The sequence below is a fragment of the Enoplosus armatus genome, chromosome 11 (genome assembly GCF_043641665.1).
Source record: "Enoplosus armatus isolate fEnoArm2 chromosome 11, fEnoArm2.hap1, whole genome shotgun sequence".
Taxonomy (NCBI): Eukaryota; Metazoa; Chordata; class Actinopteri; order Centrarchiformes; family Enoplosidae; genus Enoplosus; species Enoplosus armatus.
In genome coordinates, this window is record NC_092190.1 from 7,668,504 (window position 1) to 7,691,651 (window position 23,148).

General features: G+C 41.7%; 1 protein-coding gene across 1 annotated transcript in view; it reads left to right on the plus strand.

Moving 5' to 3' along the window:
- nalcn (sodium leak channel, non-selective) overlaps positions 1–21,980 on the plus strand; it is a 57,675-nt gene extending 35,695 nt beyond the window's left edge. Inside the window, exons 16-44 of the mRNA XM_070914402.1 lie at positions 7,258–7,394; positions 8,225–8,366; positions 8,714–8,787; positions 9,992–10,093; positions 10,184–10,253; positions 10,395–10,486; positions 10,640–10,762; positions 11,057–11,113; positions 11,618–11,738; positions 11,824–11,955; positions 12,378–12,545; positions 13,505–13,609; positions 14,252–14,358; positions 14,447–14,567; positions 14,687–14,785; positions 14,997–15,090; positions 16,776–16,882; positions 17,036–17,110; positions 17,203–17,322; positions 17,430–17,498; positions 17,618–17,766; positions 17,921–18,014; positions 18,493–18,625; positions 19,702–19,817; positions 20,318–20,475; positions 20,827–20,977; positions 21,112–21,261; positions 21,397–21,514; positions 21,838–21,980. Of these exons, the coding sequence (XP_070770503.1) occupies positions 7,258–7,394; positions 8,225–8,366; positions 8,714–8,787; positions 9,992–10,093; positions 10,184–10,253; positions 10,395–10,486; positions 10,640–10,762; positions 11,057–11,113; positions 11,618–11,738; positions 11,824–11,955; positions 12,378–12,545; positions 13,505–13,609; positions 14,252–14,358; positions 14,447–14,567; positions 14,687–14,785; positions 14,997–15,090; positions 16,776–16,882; positions 17,036–17,110; positions 17,203–17,322; positions 17,430–17,498; positions 17,618–17,766; positions 17,921–18,014; positions 18,493–18,625; positions 19,702–19,817; positions 20,318–20,475; positions 20,827–20,977; positions 21,112–21,261; positions 21,397–21,514; positions 21,838–21,980 (3,327 nt within the window). The remainder of the gene's footprint in view (positions 1–7,257; positions 7,395–8,224; positions 8,367–8,713; positions 8,788–9,991; positions 10,094–10,183; positions 10,254–10,394; positions 10,487–10,639; positions 10,763–11,056; positions 11,114–11,617; positions 11,739–11,823; positions 11,956–12,377; positions 12,546–13,504; positions 13,610–14,251; positions 14,359–14,446; positions 14,568–14,686; positions 14,786–14,996; positions 15,091–16,775; positions 16,883–17,035; positions 17,111–17,202; positions 17,323–17,429; positions 17,499–17,617; positions 17,767–17,920; positions 18,015–18,492; positions 18,626–19,701; positions 19,818–20,317; positions 20,476–20,826; positions 20,978–21,111; positions 21,262–21,396; positions 21,515–21,837) is intronic.
- Positions 21,981–23,148: the final 1,168 nt, after the last annotated feature.

Genomic DNA, 23,148 nt, shown 5'->3' on the forward strand with positions numbered 1-23,148 from the left:
ATTTGTCCTTCATATAACCAAAATGAGGACCTGTGTGACTGCATTTCAATTTTGGTGTAAGAATAGATAGACACAGACATTTTCTTGACCTATAAGCAGACACAGGCAGTATATAGTATGCATAGCCTGTAGTGTGTAGTATGCATAGTCTGTAGTGTAAATTGGCTGTGCCAGTATATTAGCTGATATTAGGTGCTTGCAGATATTGCAGATATCGGCATGGGTTGAATGATGAGTGACAACAAATTAGAGCCAGATATGTTTGAGATGATGATATTTAACAAATAGTAAAATACATCCTTGTCCATCCACCAGAAAGCACTGACAAGTTTGTTATTCACTTGAAGAATAAACCCACATAGTACATATCTTGGTCACAATTTCTAGAGCAGTACCGGCTGAATATCTTGTTTCTGCTGACCCTTAGTGGTTTACTTTCTCATCTGCAGTGATGTAGAAGTGTACTCCAGGGTGTGGTCAGTACACCTTGACATCACTGTGGCGTGTCATTACAGGTGAAACAAACTTGAAATTTAACCACAGTGGGCAGTGAAACTGGTTTTGAGCTTAGCGTTAAGTTGGTGTTGGTCTTTATCAAACAAATTTAGGGGGTGACAAATCTTAATTTACAGGACCACTTACTACCTTATGGTGTTGCGATCGGATCCATTGTGCTCTGTTCATGTGCGGACCCAGTGACCACTGGCCTTTGTTATTGTAGAGCTAGACCCTCAATGGCCTTCGGAAAGGATTTCCTCTGCACACACTTGAGGATAATTGTTGTGGTAAATATTAGATTCCCAGGTTATCTGACAATGTAAAGTTCAGTTAAAAGCTGCAGAAATGATAAAGCGGACTGCTTTATAGCTTGTACCATCTAGCAATAGTGCCATCTAGTGCAAGTCTTATGCATGCAGAATTTGAATTATGATTTGTTGTTGTTCTAGGATTTATGGCTGGACAAGAAAAATGAGTGTGTGTGTGTGTGTGTGTGTTTATAATGATGTGTCTCTTTGTACCTTAGAGGTCTATGTGGGTATCAGTTGTGGTATGATGGATGATGATGAATGACTACTCTTTCAGATCCCCAATATATTATCAGTCTAACAGACATGGTTGTGAGGGAGGGCTCACTACCAGATGAAAGTACTTAAAGAAACTGTGGGGAGTTCCACACACCAAAGACAGAGGTTGTTATGTGGCACAGAAGTAAACAGATTGCTGCCCCCAGTGTGTCAGGCTTGTCAAAGTTGGCGTGGAGAGAAGCATGGCAGTGACAGTGTGTGGTCGTCAGTTGAGTTGCGTCTATCTTCTTGTTCCATATTTGTCAGTTGAACAGAGTATGATCTGGCATTGACTGTGAGAGATCAAACAGGAGGTGGAGAAGGAGGTGGGTGAGGGAGATGGAGTGAGGTGGAGGAAGAGATAAACACATGGGAGGGGAAGGAGAGGAAGGAGAACAGGAGGAGGGGGAAGAGGGGGAAGAGGGGTGTTTGCTTTGGGTATAAATGAGGTTTAGGATGAGTAGTCACTGTTCCACAGCTGTGACAGCAACATACAGTGTCACCGTGGCAACAGTGACAGGATAAGGGCTCTTCTCTCCAAGCAACACATGATTCTTCTCAATATTGATATGTGCATGTGTGTACATATGGGGTGGAGTGTTTTACATGTGCATTCAGTCTCCCCTCTGCTCTGTGCTACAGCCACCATATATCAAAAGGCACTCAGCATTCAATGTACATGTTGAAAAGGAGAATTTCGTTAGATCAAATGTGTTATAGAGTGATTGTATTATGGCTTCCCACCAAGGATTTAATTATTTATGAACTAAACTAAAAGCCTGTCCTCAATTTACGTGATTTAATGGACCAAGGACTTATTTGGGGATTTAGTGGAAGAGAAGAAAGGCGAGGAAGACGGAGCAGAGGAAGAGAAGAGCGTACCCCTTGGAGAATCCCAATACAATGTGTTCTTATCTTTTTGAATGTCACCTTCAGTTTTCTATTGGAAGACACTCCAGGCACTGTACCCCTGCCATGGTCTAAAACTAGCATAAACACACACACACACACACACACACACACACACACACACACAGTAACACCCTCACTCACAACATTACCTGTGTATGAAATGATTGTGAAAAAAATAAATAATTTGCATTTTTTAGTTTTTGTTTTTGCATGTTTTTCCTTGGCTGCAATCGCATTCATTTTGTCCAGATTGTTACTGCATGTTTTTAGTAAACTGACCCATTGAGTATCGCATCCCTGCAAACCAAAAGAAGACTAAAATGGAGGCATACTGTGAAATGTCCCAGTCCTTTTTGTTTAACACATAAAGGATTGAATATATTAACGTAGTTTTTGTAGATGTCATTATTTTCTAAAACAAAGCATTTGACAACAAGACAAACAGCACTAGACCTTACTTTGAATATAACTTTATTTGGCATTTTTAGCCTTTACTGAGATTGTAGAGTGAAGATAGGCAGGGAAAATGGGGAAAGAGAGGGCAGTGACATGCAACAAAGGTTTTCAAACAGGGATGTTGATTACTGTACATGGCATGAGCCTCTAGCCTAACCACTAGGCTAGACAAGACCTGAACCCAAAGGCACACAGACGAACGCTATATACAGTAGTTTTAGATATTGAGGTAATTTTATTAATGGTATCCGCAGTTGTTTTAGTTTACAGGCTGTGTGACTTTACAGCAGCTCCACAGCACGGCTCATTACCCAGCTAATGAGAGGAGAGGATGACCCTGCTAACTCGCTTTCAGCTCTTCCACCCCTGGGTATTACAGCTTGACTGGCCCAAGGCCTCGGGAGCCCAAGCAAGACTGTGAGGGAATGTGGGGTGCAAATAGGTTAGCATGTATGACAGGGACCACACATGTTCTAAGATTTCTACATATACCTTTTTTACATTTTAATATTGGCATAGGTTATGGATTTGATTGTCAAACAAACACAGATATATAGAAGGACACAGTACAGTACATACACACATAAGTTACTACCATGCTGAATGATGGATTACTCAGAAAGTAAGGCTGTGTTGTATTAATACTGAAATATGTAGTCTAGGATCACACATACACACATTCTCACACATACACAGCTGTTGTCTGGTGTTGTTGGTGAATAGCAGGATCTGATATCTGAATGGTAAAATGCAGATGACTGTACGTACATCCTCCCACAGGCACTCGGCGAGTGTGTGGGCAGCAGCTTTGTAGGCGGCTGTTCATCAGTTCCCCATTGTTCCATTGGCTACTCTCATAGATATTCATACTCTATGTTTGCATGCCTCCGAGGCACTTTCACGGAACTGATCGGAGAGTTCAGAGGAATTACACAGATGAAATGAGCATTCATGTTCCTATCAGACTCAATAAGTAGTGCTCAAGCTTTTTATGAAGGCATATGCTTCAAATGGTCAAATGACCAGAACGCTTGAGAGATGTTAAAGATTTTGACTTCCTGCCATGTCAGTGATTTTCAAGTTGCCTGCTCGCAGTTGGAGGATCCCTTGTTAAAGGGGTTATCTATAAGGTTAATTTGGTTTGCTTACTTTCAGGTCAGTTTGAAACCGAATAATTTTTAGGTTGCGTATTTCGAACAGATAAGGGTCCAACCTCCAGACAGAGTAGTCACTCTGCTAAGTGTTGTTGTCATCATGCTATCAGCATGGAGCTGCCTTGGAGAGAGCAAAGCTGGTCATGCAGCTGTGAAATAAAACTTTCATGACAGCTTGAGTATCTTGTATGTTATCTTACTTATATGGAGTTATTAATACTGAATGCAATAGTAAGTAGCATCACTATGCAGGGGTTTTACTTCTTAAAGAGAATCATTTTCGCTTATTTTAAATGCTTTTCCTCCCAGCTGGTTTTTACTCCTTACTGTATTAGACTCTTCAGCCGCTTATCTGAGGCCAATTTGATGCTGACTACTTTATCTTTATCTTTATCCCCCATGCTCCAACTGAACTATGGCTATGACTTCATTTGGTCTAATGCTAATGGTCAGCATTAGCTTTTCTTCCTCTTTCAGCGTTGGTCGGGAAAGCTGCGGCAATCCCGGACGGAAAGCTCCCTAGCTCAGCCGAGCCTGAAATTGGCTTGAATGGAGGGGGAAGCAGTGGCAGGTCACCTGAATGGGTCTCAAGGCAAAACACATTAGTCTCGGCTCCATTGTTACACCACCATACACTAAATCTCATCTGTGGCAAGAGAAGCACTAGTTTTGATTTATCAACCATTCACTGTGACATAAAGAGGAACATAGACATTTTCTTCTACACACACTCATACAGACATACAGGTGGAATGTACATAACACACGTGTTTGTCTCACACAGACAAACACACACACTTGGGAATAGTGCTTATCCTTTAACACTTAAACCTGGAATAACAGATTTTTTTTGGTGTGGATACAACATGTTGACACAACACTGACATATCACCATATAAAGTTGAAGTTACCACTTAAAGCAACTTTATGTAAGAATTGGTATTTTAGGCAGTTCACCAACAGTTTTCGTTTTTCATTTGTTGACATTTGGTGGGCTGACTTGGCTTATGATCAAAAACTTCAACCAAGTTACATAGTGCAGGAACAGGCATTCGGGTGCAGGGTGGGGATGAGGGATGCACCGTTCTCGCTATTACAAGTCGGTGTACCATCTAAATGATATTGAAGCTTTTGTTTTAAGATAAAATAGTTACATAATGTTGCTTTAAGGTACACTGACAGAAAGAAATATGCCAGGTGCATTTAAATACAGAAATGTGTTTCTATATAATGCATACCATGGTCAAATGTGCACTGATACAGTAACACGCAAAACCAATGATCAGTAGAGAATAGATTTTGCTGGTAAGTGCTCTGTTCCTGAGCTCTTGCATGTCCATGTGTGCTTTATTGATCGTATGTATTGACCAGAATGAAGGCCCAATGTGTTAGTACGTACAGTTAGTAATGATCTATGGCAACTTACTAGTGCACCTACTGAACAGGTAAACCTTTTACAGAACAGCCTTACACAGCATCAGTAATTAAGGAAACCATACGTTTGGAGCTGACAGACACTTTTTCTTCCTTTGGCCTCCTGGACATTATTTGCTACAAGGCGTCATAGCACATCCCTACACACAAGAATCGAAATAGTCCGTGGTAGAGTCGATTCCGATTTGTTTTCCCAGGGTAAGATGAAATTAAATTCAGTACATCCTTTGCTTATTTATTTTCACAGTAGGTGGGTCCACAGATGCAGTATATAAATAAATGAATACATACATTGATACATTGAAGTACTGTGCACGAATAAGTGTGCATCACTCACTACACTGGTCTATTTATGAAAAAAGATTTTAATAACAATTCTTCTTGAATGTCTAAGTCTGTTCCTCGTCCTGCTGTTCTCTTTTGTATCTTTTGGGAAAAAGGGAGGAAGAATGGGAGATCAGCGAGAGAAGGGTGCAAAGAACAGAATCTGATTTTGAGACTGGGGCAGTCTTATATAAAGAGATGTGGATAGATTTGATGGAGAAGAACAAATTCTTTCGAGAGGTGGAGAAAGGGAGATGAACACAGAGAGCAACAAAGGACAATATATGGCACAGAAAGTTTTGCTGTAATGGGACACTGCTGCAGATAAGGGTGTACATCTCGCTGAGTTGGCCCAATTGATTAGGACCTTTGGGAACAGTATGGTTCATATTAAGTCTGCACTGCGTGTGTGTGTGTGTGCGTGTGCGCGCGCATGTGTATGTGTGCATGCTTGTTTGTGAATTTTTGTTTGTGTGTTTTGCTTGCTGGGGATTCGGCAACCAAATGTACAGATAGTATTTGAGATGACTGCAGCACTTTCTACTAGTTTCACCCACAGAGCTGCAGCACTGAAAAGAAGCTCAACGCATTTTTATTTTCAATTCAATACTACTGAAGCAGATATAGTATAAGGTGTTTTGTTATTATTGATTTAAGCCATACTAGATCCATACTCCACTTGTCTATTTGTAATCATCCCTTAAGTTTTGTCTTCCATACATTTCCTGCTGTCTACTTCTCTCTTCAACTTGTTTTAGTCTCATGCTCTGTCTCCCTCTGTCTCTGCCTCTTTCTATCATGTGTCTATCTTGGGAGTCAAAATATAGACAGAAAGCCTAGGCAAGCAAATATGGGTGCATAATTCCGTCTTCACAGTATGCCGCTCACCACTCACCCACTCAGGGTAAAAAAGAAGCTCCCACATTTTAGTCTGCTTGGAAAAGAAAATGGATAGACAGATTTCCATTCCTTCTTTTGTCAGGTCTCTCCTTCCCCCGGCTGTTATCCCTCAAATACGAGGGGCTGTTCCAGTCTTTTGGGCGCTCGCAGTCAGACAAGCGCAGACAGAAATACCAATGCATACGAACAGCATGAAGGGACGTCTGCATTGGTAGACAGACAGACAAACGGCATGACTGACAGAGAAACATTGACCAAGCCCAGTCAATATGTTTCACAGCGGTGAATGCTGCTCTGAATGATAAGCTGCCATTCACCATTGCTCCAAATGCAGTTCACTTCCACGCCTAATCTGCATTGCATCAGGGGTTATCTCCAGGCACCCAGACAGAGAATACCTGCAAGGGAATTTCAATCAGCCTCCCCCATATGTAATTAAATGGAAATAATTGGTTTCATTGTCATCTTTTTATTTCACCAGCCAGCGCCACATTGCTCAGGCCTGCACTCATGCACATTATTCTAACTGTCGCTACCTTTTCTTTTCTCCATGAACCACTCCAAAGTAATCTTTCCTTTTTCTTTTGTTGCCTTCTCCATTCTTTTCTAAAAGTAAGTGGGACCTCATCGTAAATGTGATTTTCTGTGCTGTATGTCGTGTGTGTGTGTGTTGTAGGTAAGTGTGTTGCTGCCATCATCAGGCAGAAACGTAAAGCTGCACTCTTAAGTCCTTGATAAAACCTCTGCATCTCACAGTTTTCTCTTAATACCAGGCTTAGTCTCTTAGTCTCATGCCGTTTCTCCTTAAATACCAAGGGTAACTTCATGCAGGTCTCAAAATCCCTAAACTTTCCACACCCAAACTACAGTAACTGTGTCCTTCTTTCCCTTTGTATCTTATTTTAATCCCTCTCTTCTTCATTCTCATCACGTGGCTGACTTTTCCCTTTTATTGTATCTTGTCTTGCTCTTCTCTTCTGTGCCTGAACTGGTCCTCTTGCTCTCCCCTTTAGCTCAAGCAAAGTGAAGCCAATGCTGACACCAAAGAGAAGCTCCCTCTACGACTCAGGATCTTTGAAAAGTTCCCCAACAGACCTCAGATGGTGAAGATCTCCAAGCTCCCATCCGATTTCACTGTGCCCAGGATCAGGTACACAGTCGCAGGCAGACACGCACCAAGTCAATTCATACAGCATATGTTCTTTGAGATATGTGTATAGACCTAAATGTCTGTTTTGCAGCTAAGAATCACGTTGCAATATAAAACAGTAGTGTGATATCCAGCCATTTTAATAAAAAATGTTAAATTGCTGTTCTAAAAACAGGCTATCTAGTCAAAAGAAGCTTTGGCACATACTAAGTGAACCATTTTATGTTTCAAGCTCTAGCAAGAGTTGTTTTTTCGGCCTAAAGAGAATAAAAACTGGGTCATTAAAATGAGCAACAGTATTCCTCATACCCAAACAGACCACGTCAACAGAGAATCAAGGGGAAAAAAACAATGTTTTATTGAGTAGTTATTTCCAGTTTAAAGTGGAAACACTATGTGTTGCACTAAAGATGTAAAACCTTTTTAATGTTGCCACCATTCTCCTTAAAAGTCAGACTTGCTCCTGTTAGATAGTAACCGATAATATTCTGCAAGAAGTCCTTTTGTATCTTATGCAGTGTTTAGCAGGAAAGCTGAACTGTGTCCAGAACAGTGGACCTTGCAATCAGTTTTATCATTTAGTTGCTGATTAATGCACAGCTGGGTCCTTCACTCCCAGGACATCCCCCTCTGCAGCCCATCTGCCGGTCTGCTGCAGAAAGAACTCCCACTGACATATTTTGCAGATGAATTTGCACTGAGATGGTTCAGAATTATGATACAATTGTGATTATTTCTTCTATCTTTAAGCATATGGATTTCTTCAGTAGGAAACCATCCATTACAATTCATCACGTTTGTGTGTGCGTGCTGTTTGTTGTGTACTCTAGGGAGAGTTTTATGAAGCAGTTCATTGATCGTCAGCAGCAGGACACCAGTTGTTTGTTCCGACGTCTCCCCTCCGCTTCATCCTCCTCCTGTGACCACTCCAAACGCTCAGCCATTGAAGACAACAAGTATATTGACCAAAAGGTACATTCACACACTTGTTCTCTTATTCAATCTCTCTCTCTCTCTCTCTCTCTCTCTCTCTCTCTCTCTCTCTCTCTCTCTCTCTCTCTCTTCTCTCTCTCTCTCTCTCTCTCTCTCTCTCTCTCTCTCTCTCTCTCTCTCTCTCTCTCTCACACACACACACAGAAAGTGGTGATAACTCCATTTCTATGGCTACGTATACAGAAGATAAACCATAGCGATAAGAAGTACAATAGCAGTAGCAAATTGTCCCTCATGTTGACATTTGTGTGTATGGTGTGTTTTTGGATGGTACACTACATTTAACAAACTCGCAACTATTGGACTCTCACAATAGGCTCTCTCAGCTTCGCAGGTCAATATTTAGCATCCGAGCTCGTAACCTCCTGGAAAAAGAAACTACTATCAATAAAATCCTGCGGTAAGACACATCTACACCTCCCCGCGAAGCATGGTTTTGGTGATCTCCAGGTCAAAAGACGTCTCAGTAAAACTGAGCTACATTTGATTGAATTTTGTTCTTTCAACAACATTTCAGTGATTCAATGTGTATTTAGCACGTGCTCCACACTGTAATTTATTCATTGAAATGCTGCTGAAACAACAGTTATATGTAACCCAGATGTCCTTTCACTTTTCAACCAAATCTAGGACAATTTTCACCCACATGTGTAGACGTCTTTTGACCTGCAACTTTAAACAGTTCCTCCCCAGTTGTTCGTGTTCTTTTGGCATTACTCAGGAAATCACAACATTTTGGATCAACACCATCCTTAGAGATCTCAGCTAGATGTGTTTAGTATGTATCATCCACAGTCATGAAATACATGCCAGTCTTTGTGTGGGTGAAAGTAATAATGTGTGTGCATATTAGATGAAGCTCTGCTGCAACAGCACTCTGGTATTGTTAATACTTCCCTCTCACACACACACACATAAAGACGCACACAGACCCACTTCAGACTCATTTACTGTTGCAGTGAAGTAAATGGATAATTTGCTGTTCAGCATGGCAGAGCTGGCACTAAGTGTAGATTAGCTCGCCGACACCGTGTCCAATCTGCCCCCCCCTCCCTTATTCAGTCAGTCTGAAAGATAGACAACATATCAGTAGTCATAACACGTTCTGTCTGGCCTGCTATCTTCCACACAAACACACAATTAGGCTCGCAGTCGCACCAACATAGGCAAACATACACACAGTCCAGCATACGCAGGCACTCATGCATACTTACTGCCAATAAACAAGTAATCGCTCAGAGTCTCCGTAAATGATTACAGTACACACACTGCTGGTGCCCACAGTGTCATTAGCTCTGTTCTGGTACATGACGCTGTTAGCCAGAACAGACAGGAATGCCCAGACATCACACACACACACACACACACACACACACACACGCACAGACACACTCACTGAATAATGGAATGATTGGAACCTTTGGAAATGACTCTTATGGGCCCAGGAGGACGAAGGCCAAATATAGCTTGTTAGGCAGGAAGATGGACCAGATCCAGCCGTGTTGTGACTGCCAGGTGGTGACCTCACACACTGATATTTTTTAATCTGCATTATATTGATCACAAGGAGAGAAAAAAAACATTTTTGTGTTTGTGTTTCCCAGGGCTTGTACCAGACAGCGTATGCTAAGTGGATCCTTTGAAGGCCAGCCAGCCAAAGAACGCTCAATACTCAGTGTCCAGCATCACATACGGCAAGAGCGCAGGTCTGACAGCACACAAACAGAAAACCAAACAAGCAATCTTACGTACCTGCACAGTCCTACGTGATACCTGTCTGCTCTTTGTATCTGCAGATCTCTGAGACATGGTTCCACCAGTCAGAGGATCAGCCGAGGGAAGTCGCTGGAGACACTCACGCAGGATGTGAGCCCACAGACACACTCAAATAATGACTAACGTATTATCCTGTGTTCTCAAGAATAGCTGTTCTCAAACAAGGCTTTAGTTGTTTATGTTGTTAAAAATGTGTCTTTTATAACTTCATCGTCTCTTCTCTTTCTTCAGCATTCCAGTACAGTACGCTATCGTAACGCGCAGAGAGAAGACAGTGAGATCAAGATGATCCAAGAAAAGAAAGAACAGGCAGAAATGAAAAGGTATTCACACACACATTCACCCAGTATCAGCCTGTATAGTAAGCTTTGACTAAAAAATGTTATGTCGTAGGAAACATTCAGTCGTTGCTGTTTCATTGATACCTACATAGTAACCGGTGTCTGTCCCATCTGTCTGCTTGTTTGGCTGAGCAGAAAAGTCCAGGAGGAGGAATTGAGAGAGAACCATCCTTACTTTGATAAGCCTCTCTTCATTGTGGGGCGGGAGCACCGCTTCAGGAACTTTTGCAGGATGATTGTTCGAGCTCGCTTCAATGTGTAAGATCATTTATGTAGAAGTTGTTTTCAAGTTTCTCTAGGCAGCCTCTCGTGGCTGTTAATGGTCACACATTGGACTTCAGGGTTCAACAATTGTAACATCAGTAAAGTCCACAAAAGGCATTTATGTTTACCCACCTGTCTATGATTTCTTTATATTTAATGAGAAGAATATCAGCAGAAAGGGAGAAGTTTGGCTCAAAACAAGAGAAGATAAAGAGAAGAAGAGTTATTTTGCTTTTTTCCTGTCAAAATGTTGACAATTTTATTTTATTTGTATAAATTCATATCTAGATCCAAAACTGACCCCATAACAGGAGCAGTGAAGAACACCAAATACCACCAGCTGTAGTAAGTGTGATGAATTATTGATCCCCTTCAGTCTCTATTGATCTGTTTGTTCTACAACAGTCTGTAGCTTAATTACCTGCCTGTTATGCTTCCACAAAACTGTGGTAAGGAATGAAAATTCTGGAGTTAAGAGCTGTGGAATAGATTTCACCCATTATGCAACCTGATTGCAATTCAGCCGAGCACAGAGTCTGATTATTAAAGTGAGAGGCAGTCCTTTGTACCAGATACTGTTGGTGCCGGGGGATTTTTTACTGACTACCTGCTGTAGAACAGATTGGTCTGCTCACACATACACACACAAAGATTTATTCACTCTCTGATACCTCTCCTCACATATCCCCACTCTCTCTTTGTCTGCCCCCTCTCTTTCTCTTGAATTATCCCTGAGTATTTGCTGGTTTGCAAACCAAACAGCTTTCTTGACCTACTTACGCTGAATATACTATTACTCTGTGTAAATTCTAAACAACTATAACTACGTTAATGTGTGTGTCCCTGCAGCGATCTTCTGGGCCTTGTCACCTATTTGGATTGGGTTATGATTGTTGTAACCATCTGCTCCTGCATCTCCATGATGTTCGAATCACCCTTCACCAGGGTCATGCATGTCCCCACACTGCAGGTATTAAAAGCAGATGGATCAATGGCTGAATGAACAAGCGAGCATATGCATGATTGGACAAATGTTGTTATACCCTCTGTTTCAGATTGGGGAGTATGTGTTTGTGATCTTTATGAGCATCGAGCTCAACCTGAAGATCATGGCCGACGGTCTGTTCTTCACCCCTACAGCTGTCATCAGAGACTTTGGAGGAGTCATGGATATCTTCATCTATCTTGTGAGAAATCTCATCCAATCTAAAGGCTGCTTAATTTAAATATAAAAAGTGATATGATCATAATGGATGAATCATACTGGTAAAAGTCCTTGATGGTGGACCAATGACTTTAGATAACTTCATTCAGTTTGGTGGCCTCGCTGTCATCATTTCACATTTTATCAGCTTTGTGAAGTGACTCAATTTCTTAGCTGCATCTAATTTGCATGTACATTATGCAAAAGACTGATTTAGTCTTTGTTCAGTGGTGCTGAAGTAGAACATGTCTGTCTCAGGTTGGTTGTGTTAAGGGAATGAGACAGTTACAAGGTTATTGATGTAAATCAAATGATGAAACTGTGACACGGACACATTGCAAGATCTGTAGGATGCTGTCCTTCTCCCTAACCATTCTTCGCTGCCCTGCTGTGGGTCTCCTGTAGGTGAGTCTGATCTTTCTGTGCTGGCTGCCTCCTGACGTCCCTCCTGAGTCTGGGGCTCAGCTGCTGATGATGCTGCGCTGCCTGCGTCCGCTCAGGATCTTCAAGCTGGTACCCCAGATGAGGAAGGTGGTGCGGGAGGTTCTCAAAGGATTCAAGGAGATTTTCCTGGTTAGTGGTTAGCCATGAAGAATTTCCAGAGTGTAACTATTTTCAAAATCTACTAGCTTTTATGTATTTAAGTTATTTTTTACGTCCGATATTTTGGTGAACTACTCCTTACATTTACTCAGATACAATACATGTTAGTGAATGGCGGCTTGCTCAGGAGGTAGAGCGGGTGGTCCACTGATCACAGGGTTAGCGGTTCTATCCCTGCCTCTTTCTGTCCGCATGTCAAAGTGTCCTGGGGCAAGACACTGAACCCCAAATAGCTCCTGATGGTTGGCCAGCACCCTGCTGCCATCAGTGCGTGAATGAGCTGCAAAAACCTTGTAAAGCACTTTGGATAAAAGCGCTATTTAAATGTCCCTATTGATATGCACTATAGGCATAAGCATGTGCATAAACATCGCTCACTCTTCTCACTCTTTAGCTTACTTTCCACCACTTAATAAGGGAAAAACTCTATGCATTACCTTTGTTTTCCTTATCTGGCAGGTAGTTATTTGTTGTCATTTCACTTTAGTGCATTATAACATTAAACCTCATTTGCTCGCAGTGATAAGACTTGCAACACTAATAGCAAATAGTGTGTGAAAAACTATGATATGCTTTTGAAAAAGGTAAAAGTAAAGTATTCATGATTTATAGTACATGGCTTAAAACATGCAATAATACAACCAGGATTTGTGCACAAATGCATCTTATTCACCTTTATTGGATTTATGCTCTTGTTATTACATTGTCGGCAATTTCTGGGCTTTGCTTACCCTTTGCTTTGCCTACCAAGGTTTTTATATTATCAGAAGCTTGCAATAATTACTGATTCTCTCTGTGTCTGACTTGGATTTTCCCAGCTGAGGTCTCTACATCCACAGCCGTCCGACATCCTTAGCTTGCTCTCTAATCTCGCAGGCTTGGATTATGTTGAACTGTCTGCCTTAACCTCCTGATTGATTCTGCTGCAGGTTTCCATTCTGCTCCTCACACTAATGCTGGTGTTCGCAAGCTTCGGAGTTCAACTGTTTGCCGGAAAGCTTGCCAAGTGCAACGACCCCCATATCCTGAAACGGGTACAGCAAGAAACATAATCTCCTCTCTAAACCACCCCCTCCCATTCCACACTCCCTGCAGAGAAGCACACGCTGAATAAGTACAAGGGGTTTCCTCAGTCAAATCAATAATCCAGTGGTTCCTTTTATCCTACTTTCTTAAAAACTGCTCTCATCTTGTGCCCTAGCAGATCTTTTATTATGTAGAAGACCCTTTACAGATGTTTTACAGTATAATGCTCAAACAGGTCTTCCAGTTTGTTGCAACGTGGGTCTTTTTGACCATTGTTCCTAATAATAATATAATCACTGTACTCACCAAGTTAATTGTGAGAACTGGGAATGCGCTGATGATTGTAATGCAGTAATATTATCCATTAACTTGCATATCAGTGAGGAGAAACAAATTGTCTTTAAGCTGTTATTACATTTCAATTATTTAAGAGAAGGAGTTCTTCTAAAACCACTTGTGCATTATGCAAAAACAAAGTATTATGGTCTCATTTTTTTTTCATCATTTTAGCAAATAAAATTTTTGAGTAGTTCCTTCATAGAACATACGTAGTAAACCACTTCACTAACAGCCCTATTTTTCTGTTTTACTTGCTGTTCTAATGGTTGCTTTGTTCTGTGTTTTGCTGTAAACTGTGTTGTTGGTTATAGGAGGATTGTCACGGCATATTCCGAATAAATGTCAGCGTTTCCAAAAACCTCAACCTGAAACTGAAGCCTGGAGAGAAGAAACCTGGTTTCTGGGTACCAAGAGTCTGGTATAGCTGCTTGTGTTTTCATCACTGCTTGATTTAGGGTTGTTTTTCTACAGCCAGAGATTGATGTATCCATTCCGTCTTTCCTCAGGGCCAACCCTCGTAATTTTAACTTTGACAATGTGGGAAATGCCATGTTGGCTCTGTTTGAAGTGCTGTCACTCAAAGGCTGGGTGGAGGTCCGAGATGTCATTATTCACCGCGTTGGACCGGTACTGAACCTCACCTCACCTCCCCTTACGTGTCCAAGCACTTCCATAAAAGTGTTTTTTACTACTGACTCCTACATTATAAAATAACTTTAACAATTTCAACATCTCTGTGCCTGCAGATCCATGGCATCTACATCCATGTCTTTGTGTTTCTGGGATGCATGATTGGACTCACTCTGTTTGTAGGCGTCGTCATTGCAAACTTCAATGAAAACAAGGTAAGAGCCACACATACTGATACAGCTTCCTACTTTTGTAAGATTATTAGTGTTTTTACCTTTATGTGGCAGTAAAGAGACTAGAGAAGCAGACAGGAGAGGCCCAATTCAAACAATGGATGCTGCAGTTAACATGGTATACATTTTAGACCACCAGGTTATCAGAAACACCACCTCCAGGATTTAAATGTGTTGTGTCTCCCACCACCAGGGCACCGCTCTCCTAACAGTGGACCAGAGGAGATGGGAGGATCTGAAGAGTCGACTGAAAATAGCCCAACCTCTCCACCTGCCCCCTCGCCCAGGTGCTCACACACAAAATAAAACACAAACACATACACCTAATGCTTTGGCAATCATTCTGTAATACAAAGCAGTGATAGAGCATCAAGCACGACATTATGAAAGTCACGTTTCTGCTCCATCCCCTGATTGCTCATGTGGTGTGGTGTGCGTGTCTTTGCATTGTGAAGTAGTACCTGCATGATTAATCCATAGTTAATAGTCCTTGTTTTTCATTGAGGATTGATGCCTCGATGATGACTAGGCACCAGTGATGAAAAAGCTGAATGGGAGGACAGATAACATGAATGGCTCAGACACTGAATAATGCATGTCACAGCCTTCTACAGGAAATTTATGTACAGAATTTATCACATTTTCACACCTCTGTTGAGGTAAACTACCAGCTTTATCCACACTAAATTCACACTTATGGACAAGCAGAAACCAGATGAATGCTGAGTTTACTTTACTAATTTTACACACGATCAAACTATATCGCTATTGATCACATTTCAACATGGTAATAATGTACATTTGCGCTGTTGCTCTTCCTCCTGTGATTAGAGTCGTGAGAATAGTTGAAGTGCTTCCAAGGTAGTGTGGGAAATCGCCTGTTAGTACAGTTGAGGCTGAGAACTAACAGAAAATCAATGGCGTCAGTTTTAGTCAGCAGTGCCGCTGACACCAGCACTATCAACCTGACTTTGATCCACATCCAAAGGCCCTCGGCACTGGCGCCACTCACTCACTACTGGCAGATCATTACAGCACTGAGCTGGCCTTTGCTCACACGATACTACTCAAAGTACTTGCAAAAATTGTCTCTATGGTGAGCAGTCATATGTAATCACAGAGCCTGCCACTGGATGTACTGTTAAATTTCTATTTCATGTTCATTAGATGTTAAACTCCCTGCTTTGAAGTGGGCACTAGGGACAGTTGTAACAAGGATCTGCAACAAGGATCTCTTCTAACAAGGATTTGTTGTGACAAGGATGAATTATTACAACAGTCTTCCAATTCAAACCTAGAATACTGACTCATCAAGCAGGCATGAACTTGAAATGCAAGAGCATGCAAATTGGGAAATTCAATTTTGGAAACCCGCAGTGCAGTCTCAGTCCTCCTGCTGGAACAGGAGAAGTGGCGAACTGAATATAGTGTCATTAGGGAGAGTTAGGGTGGGCTTCAGTAATGGCCAATCACATCAACTCCTCTCATCCCTTTTTAAAATAGCTCCAGCTTCTTAATGGACCTAAGCGGAGACTCTACATCTCCTGTCATGGAGATCATTTTTGTTTTAGGAGACACGGAAGTACAGAGGCAGTTCTGAAACCACTGATGTAACAGTAATGTGCAATATGCAAAATTCACAAAATCTAAGACACATTTGCATTGTTAGTGTTTTACCATATCTTGACACAAACACGTCTACATACATAAATGTTTGTATAACCTGCAGCACAATTAAGTGTCATCACACCGATAGGAACACCCAAGCAGTCCATGAGTGCCATCTGCAGGACAGCAAGGGATACTACAACAGACTTATAGAGACCACCGCTACGGCCAGTTCAGACATTCACATTTGACTTTGGCAGAGAGTCCCATCCTGACTGTATGAAAATGGTGAAATAAACAATTTCCACAGAAACATTTTCTTATAGCTGTGCAGATATCAATCTCAGGTCTATCTGCCTGACAGAAAACGGGGGTTTCCGGGCCAAGATGTATGACATTACTCAACATCCCTTCTTCAAACGGGGCATTGCTGTGCTGGTGTTGGCACAGTCAGTGTTGCTCTCAGTCAAGGTAAAGCCTCATATCACAATGCATAATGTCATTTCAGTTATGTATGCTTCTTAGTTCTTTTGTACATTTAAGGTGTTTCATATTGGAATGTGCTAAATAAATATAATGTATGATGGGAACTGACATAGTGGCATGTGTGTGACTCTTCTCCAGTGGGACGTAGACGATCAAGTAACATTTCCTCTTGCCACCATGTCAGTAGTCTTCACCTTTATATTTGTACTGGAGGTGAGCCTGCTATCCTGTCTACTCATCCATCCATCCTCCTATGAGTGAAGACGTCTGTCTGATACTCTGTTGTACTTGTTGTTGTTACCCAGGTGACCATGAAGCTGATAGCCATGTCTCCAGCGGGCTACTGGCAGAGCAGACGGAATCGCTATGACCTGCTGGTCACATCGTTGGGTGTCATCTGGATAGTCCTGCACTTTTCCTTACTGGTGAGACAACCAACTGTCACATTAAGGAAACATTTTAGAATTCTAATAAAGGCAATATTAAATATTTAAGCAAATACTACACAAATAACTGTAATTTCCCCCTCTAGAATGCATATACCTACATGATGGGCACATGTGTGATTGTCTTCAGATTCTTTACAATATGTGGGAAGCATGTGAGTATATTTGCGTGCTAGAACACACTCAATTCAATGCATTTTGCCAAAGAAGAATGTGTATTGTGACAGCAAAATACGCTTCTGAATGTGTGTGCGTGTGTGTCTGGTGACTAAAGGTGACTCTGAAGATGCTGCTGTTGACTGTGGTAGTCAGCATGTACAAGAGCTTCTTCATCATCGTGGGCATGTTCCTCCTTCTCCTCTGCTACGCATTTGCCGGCGTTGTTCTCTTTGGAACTGTCAAATACGGAGAGAACATCAACCGGTAAGGATTAGATGGTCTGTTTATTGACCAGACCCTGTGCTTCATTATGCTGCTTGTTCTCGCTGATGAGCATTGCAGACTGTATGCAGTAGATACAGTAAAAAAAGATCTTTATAGAAAGTTGTCTGATTCTGTCTGTCTCCCCTAATCGCAGGCATGCCAACTTCTCCACTGCGGGCAAGGCTATCACCGTTCTCTTCCGTATTGTCACAGGGGAAGATTGGAATAAAATCATGCATGACTGCATGGTAAGATGGGCTGCAGGTCCAGCACACATCCCCACAGACAAAAGAACAGACCATCTATTCCACGTCTGGAAAAATATGTTGTATTGATATTTTATTTTGTGTTGAAAGGGTCGCTTCACCTCAATTTTCTGCCGTTACCCCAATACAATGGAGGAGAAAGGATTGTGGTGCTCACAGCAAAATTAAATTTACCCCAATTACTCCCACTTGTTCATATAACTTTGGATACTCCACAGACCTCACTGCCAGCAGTTTTCACTTGAAGTCATTATTTCTAGAAAGAAATAGCCCCAATGAATACTGCTGACATGGCTATCTGCATGGCTAGATATCACTATGTAAATAAGAAAGCGTGTTTTTTAGTGACTTGGGCGAACCGACCCTTTACCGTTACATTTCAGGGAGCTTTTGTGTTCTGTTTGATGTTTTAGTTCAACCTCAAAATGAGATGCAAAATCTTGTTTTTTTCTGTCCCCAGGTGCAGGCCCCATTCTGCACCCCTGATAAACATCGCTACTGGGAGACTGACTGTGGCAACTACGCTGGGGCGCTTATCTACTTCTGCTCTTTCTATGTCATTATTGCCTACATAATGCTCAACCTACTCGTAGGTCAGTGTGTGGGTGTTCTTGTATTAATAACATTATGGGAAGCAAATCTTGTCACACACAGTCACATTATGGGAACTCATTTTCAATTTGGGAACAGAAAGCAAGTTCCCATTAGGTAACCTATCACATTTTAGGGTTAAGACTTTGATTAAAGTTAGGGTGAGGCCAACGTCAGTGAGTGACAAAAGTCTGACAAAACAAGTGTGTCTGCATGCATGAAAGCCATTCAGGGATGACAAACTTGTTCTTTGGCAACAGTAAGGGCTTTATTTCATTTTCTGCTTTATGTTACGCAAGACTGCAGAACTCATAAAGCACACTTACATGTAGTTTTGTCATCTCTCCAAAGAGACAACAGAGCTTTTCTTCCAGAGACGAGAGTTCAGTTTATTACAGCTTATTATCAGCGCAGCAATCAAACCCCTTCACGTCAGACACTGTCATACAAGAAGAGGGAAAGGAGTTACACAGAGGACATGAGTAGAATGAAAATGGGTTTTAGATTTAGAGCCAAACCATCTTTCTACATCTTTTTGAGCGTAATCTATAGTGTGTAGTCTCTGGTTTTGTGGACTGTATCTGTATCATTCCCTTTCATATGGGTTGTAATCTCGTCTGGAAAGGCACAGATGGTGAGGCATAAGCCACAGATACTTATTATGATATGAGAGCCACCACTGACCTTTTGCAAAGAACACTCTTTAGTACCTTAAAATCCCACACAAGCAATGAATGAAAAAAGCAAGAAGAGCAAGAGTGATTGTTGAATGAATAAAAGTAAACTAGAGAATCGCTTCGAGTAGCCTCTTGCCTGAGCTCATGTTGTGAGTTTATTACTATAACAGTCTGGGTTTCAATCAATCCATTATTGTGATGTGATTCATTGAGCCTGGGCTGTTAACTCACGGCATCATAAAGTAAATCAATATTTAGAGCTCAAAGGGCAGCAGAACAGGTTGCATTCATTGTTATACAAACACAGATGATTGATGCATCTTAAAATGAAAACTTCATGGAGATTGCTGTCATGGAATATTTGCATCTGTGGGTATTAATATCTCTTGCTATTGCTGCAGCCATCATTGTGGAGAACTTCTCTCTGTTCTACTCCACCGAGGAGGACCAGCTGCTGAGCTATAATGACCTGAGGCACTTCCAGATCATCTGGAACATGGTGGATGACAAACGAGAGGTGAGAAATTAGCAATAGGAGAGAGGATGAGGACACAGCAGAGGGGAGAGGATGACGATCATATGGCTATGACCAAAGGATAATATAGAAAAGATAAAAGCAGGGCGAGAGCTAATGAGAAAGGCTGAAGGGAATGAAGTATGGCAGTGAGTAATAGGAGTAAAAGTAATTAGAACAGTGGGTGCTGGATTAAAAATGGAGACCATTAACCATGATGTCATTTGGATGTACTTTGGGCTTTTCTTTTCAATTACTTGTGCTGGTATGTGCAAGTATAACACACAGAATAATATATATGTGAGCAGCAGCCCTTACATATATATGGTCCCACCCCAACCCTATTGACCTTTGTCACTAGCCGTAACTGTGGTCTCACATACCATATCCAACCAATTCAATTGTAGTTTGTGTGAAAAACTGATTGAAATGAATTGAAAAGTCCCAGCATCATAAACGTGCGTCACCTCTTGAATGACCCTGTGACGTCTGTGTTTCCCCAGGGTGTGATCCCGACATCCAGGGTGAAGTTCCTGCTGCGCCTGCTCCGAGGCAGGCTGGAGGTGGACCTGGACAAAGACAAGCTGCTGTTTAAACACATGTGCTATGAGATGGAGCGACTGCACAGTGGAGGGGATGTGACCTTCCATGATGTGCTCAGGTGACCATGGAACACCACACACACTTACCGCAGATACAGTTTATAAGCATTTAAGAAGGACCCACAAGGATAACACAATGTAACATCAATACTGAGCTGTGCACCTCCTTTACTACCTTGCAGTTTGTTTTATACACTGGGAGTGTAGAGTTAGTCATGTCACATCTCATCATTTTGAAGTTTTGAAGTCTTTAACCTTCAGTTAGGTCTTGATGGTTTGGTGCAACGTTGTACAGCTTCACCTGTGTAAGAAGTTAATTTTTGCTTTGTAATTTTAAGGAAGCACAATTATATCCCTCTAAATATGTCCCTGTTTTGGCTGTGTGTCTCTGTGTGTGTGTATTCATACAGCATGCTGTCATATCGCTCAGTGGACATTAGAAAGTCTCTCCAGCTGGAGGAGCTGTTGGCCAGGGAACAGTTGGAGTACACCATTGAAGAAGAGGTTGCCAAACAGACCATACGCATGTGGCTCAAGAAATGCCTCAAACGCATCCGGGCGGTTAGTCTCTCAACAGAAAACACACAAACATGCCTTGTGAAAACACATTAGTTCCCAGGGTATTTTGCAAACACACACGTCTCCACACACTACGGTATCACACACTGACCACATATGTCCGTGTGCGCTCGCAGAAGCAGCAGCAGTCGTGCAGCATCATCCACAGCCTGAGAGAGAGTCAGCAGCAGGAGTTGAGCCGCTTCCTCAACCCCCCAAGCATAGAGACCACCATGCCAAGTGAAGACCACAATACTAACAACCCAGACAACCCCTCGCAGCCTGAGGTAAAGCCCTGCATCCATACCAACACTGCGTACACACTCACACAAGCTCACAGCTTGATGTATAGGAAGCAAATCATATAATCTGCAGGTGTGCGCTTGCACTGGTGAAACAGAGGATATGTCCTCTTTGTTTAGATGAGTGGTCTCCAGCAGCTACTGAGCCCCACGTTGTCAGACAGAGGAGGCTACAGGCAGGATTCTTCAGACCTGGGGAGACCACAGAGGAAGCTGGGACAGTGGCGGCTGCCTGCAGGTGTGTACGCCTCTGTATACTCTCTATGGCAAGTGGTACAGTTCTCTGGAGGATGTTCTGTTAAAGTGATTTGGAACTGGAACAAATCTTTACTGAAGAGTGTCTCTCTGCCATGGAAAATCAGGGCTTTATGTGACGTTATATTATAAGTGATTTACTCATCCAGACAAGTCATTAAGAACCAATTGTTATTTACAATTGTGGCCTGGCAAAAGGCAAGGACCCTTTTCATGTGGAAATGTAAAAATGAAGACAAAGAAATGCATGTTGACATGGCAAGAGTCAGGCTGTGAATTCTCCGTTCTTTGTGTGTGTTGTGTCAGGTCGCACAAGTGTTAAGTCCATAGTGTGTAAGATGAACCCCGTCAACGATGAGGCGTCTTCAGGGTCCGAGGTGAAGAAGTGGTGGACCCGTCAGCTGACTGTGGAGAGCGATGAGAGCGGCGACGACCTCATCGACATTTAGAGGACGAGGCACGCCGCGTCCTGCAGGTTTTTACAGATGAGCCGGGAAGCTTGCTGGCCGTCTCCCAAGTTGTTTCATTTCCTCTCGCTCTCCGCCAATCAATGACAACATTGCTTTTTTAAAATCTTTTTTTATCCAGGTTCAGAACTGTTCAGAAAGTATGGTAGGCTGTGCGTGCATGTTATCGATGAGACGTTCGTTGAGCAGCCATTTTGACACGCAGTGACGATTTCATACTTCTGGGACAGGTATCCTCTGTGATTTCCACTCATTATGATTGCTGAGTTTTTCTATGCAGGCACATATGTTGTTAAAGCAAACCGTGACAGGAAAGGCATTCATGAAATGAACCAAGAAGCTGCTGCTGCCGTCCGTGTTTTCTACTGTTCTGCTGTTTCATGTCAGAATCATTGACTTGTGTTCATGCAGCTACAATAATTTGTGATGTCCTTTCATGTCAAAGCTTTGTCTCTGTTCTTCTGTTTTAGTCCATGTTTCTGATAATGTCTCATCTGGTCTTCAGTATTACTTGTATAAATATCGATTTTCTTATAGTCACTTTATACTTAAACCAGGCCTCTTGTTCTCGTTGGTAGAACAAGAAAATTATAGCAACTTCTAGATTTATGACTGTGAATGTAATTTAAAGTCAAATCTATCTTATGTATTTGTGTGAAATTAAAATATGAAATATTTTGTAAATGATTATAAATTCTTAGCTTTATCAAGTATACAATTATTCTAATAAAGGCCTACACTGCTTAGGCATTTATGAGCAAGAATTGTCTAACTTTATTTACTTTTACATACTTTTTGCTTTTGTCCAAAGCGACTTATAATCACATAATTATATAATAATTCATATATTCCCCAAGTATATTAATACATGTAATATATGAACATATTTATCATACAGTAACATATCCTCACTGTCCAATGAAAACCATGTATCTCCAAATTTGTTTATTCGATAAAATGAAGGATTGAATATGGGCCGAGAAAACTTGTGACCTTACATATGAAAGCCAATTTTAATTGGGACAAAGCTGAAAACAGGGCTGTTCTTAGCCCATGAAAAGTTGTTTTGGAGATGAACAAACGATGGTGGCAAACAAATCTTTCTTTCTTTTATGCTGGACATTTTGGAATTTGTATGACACATTTAGAA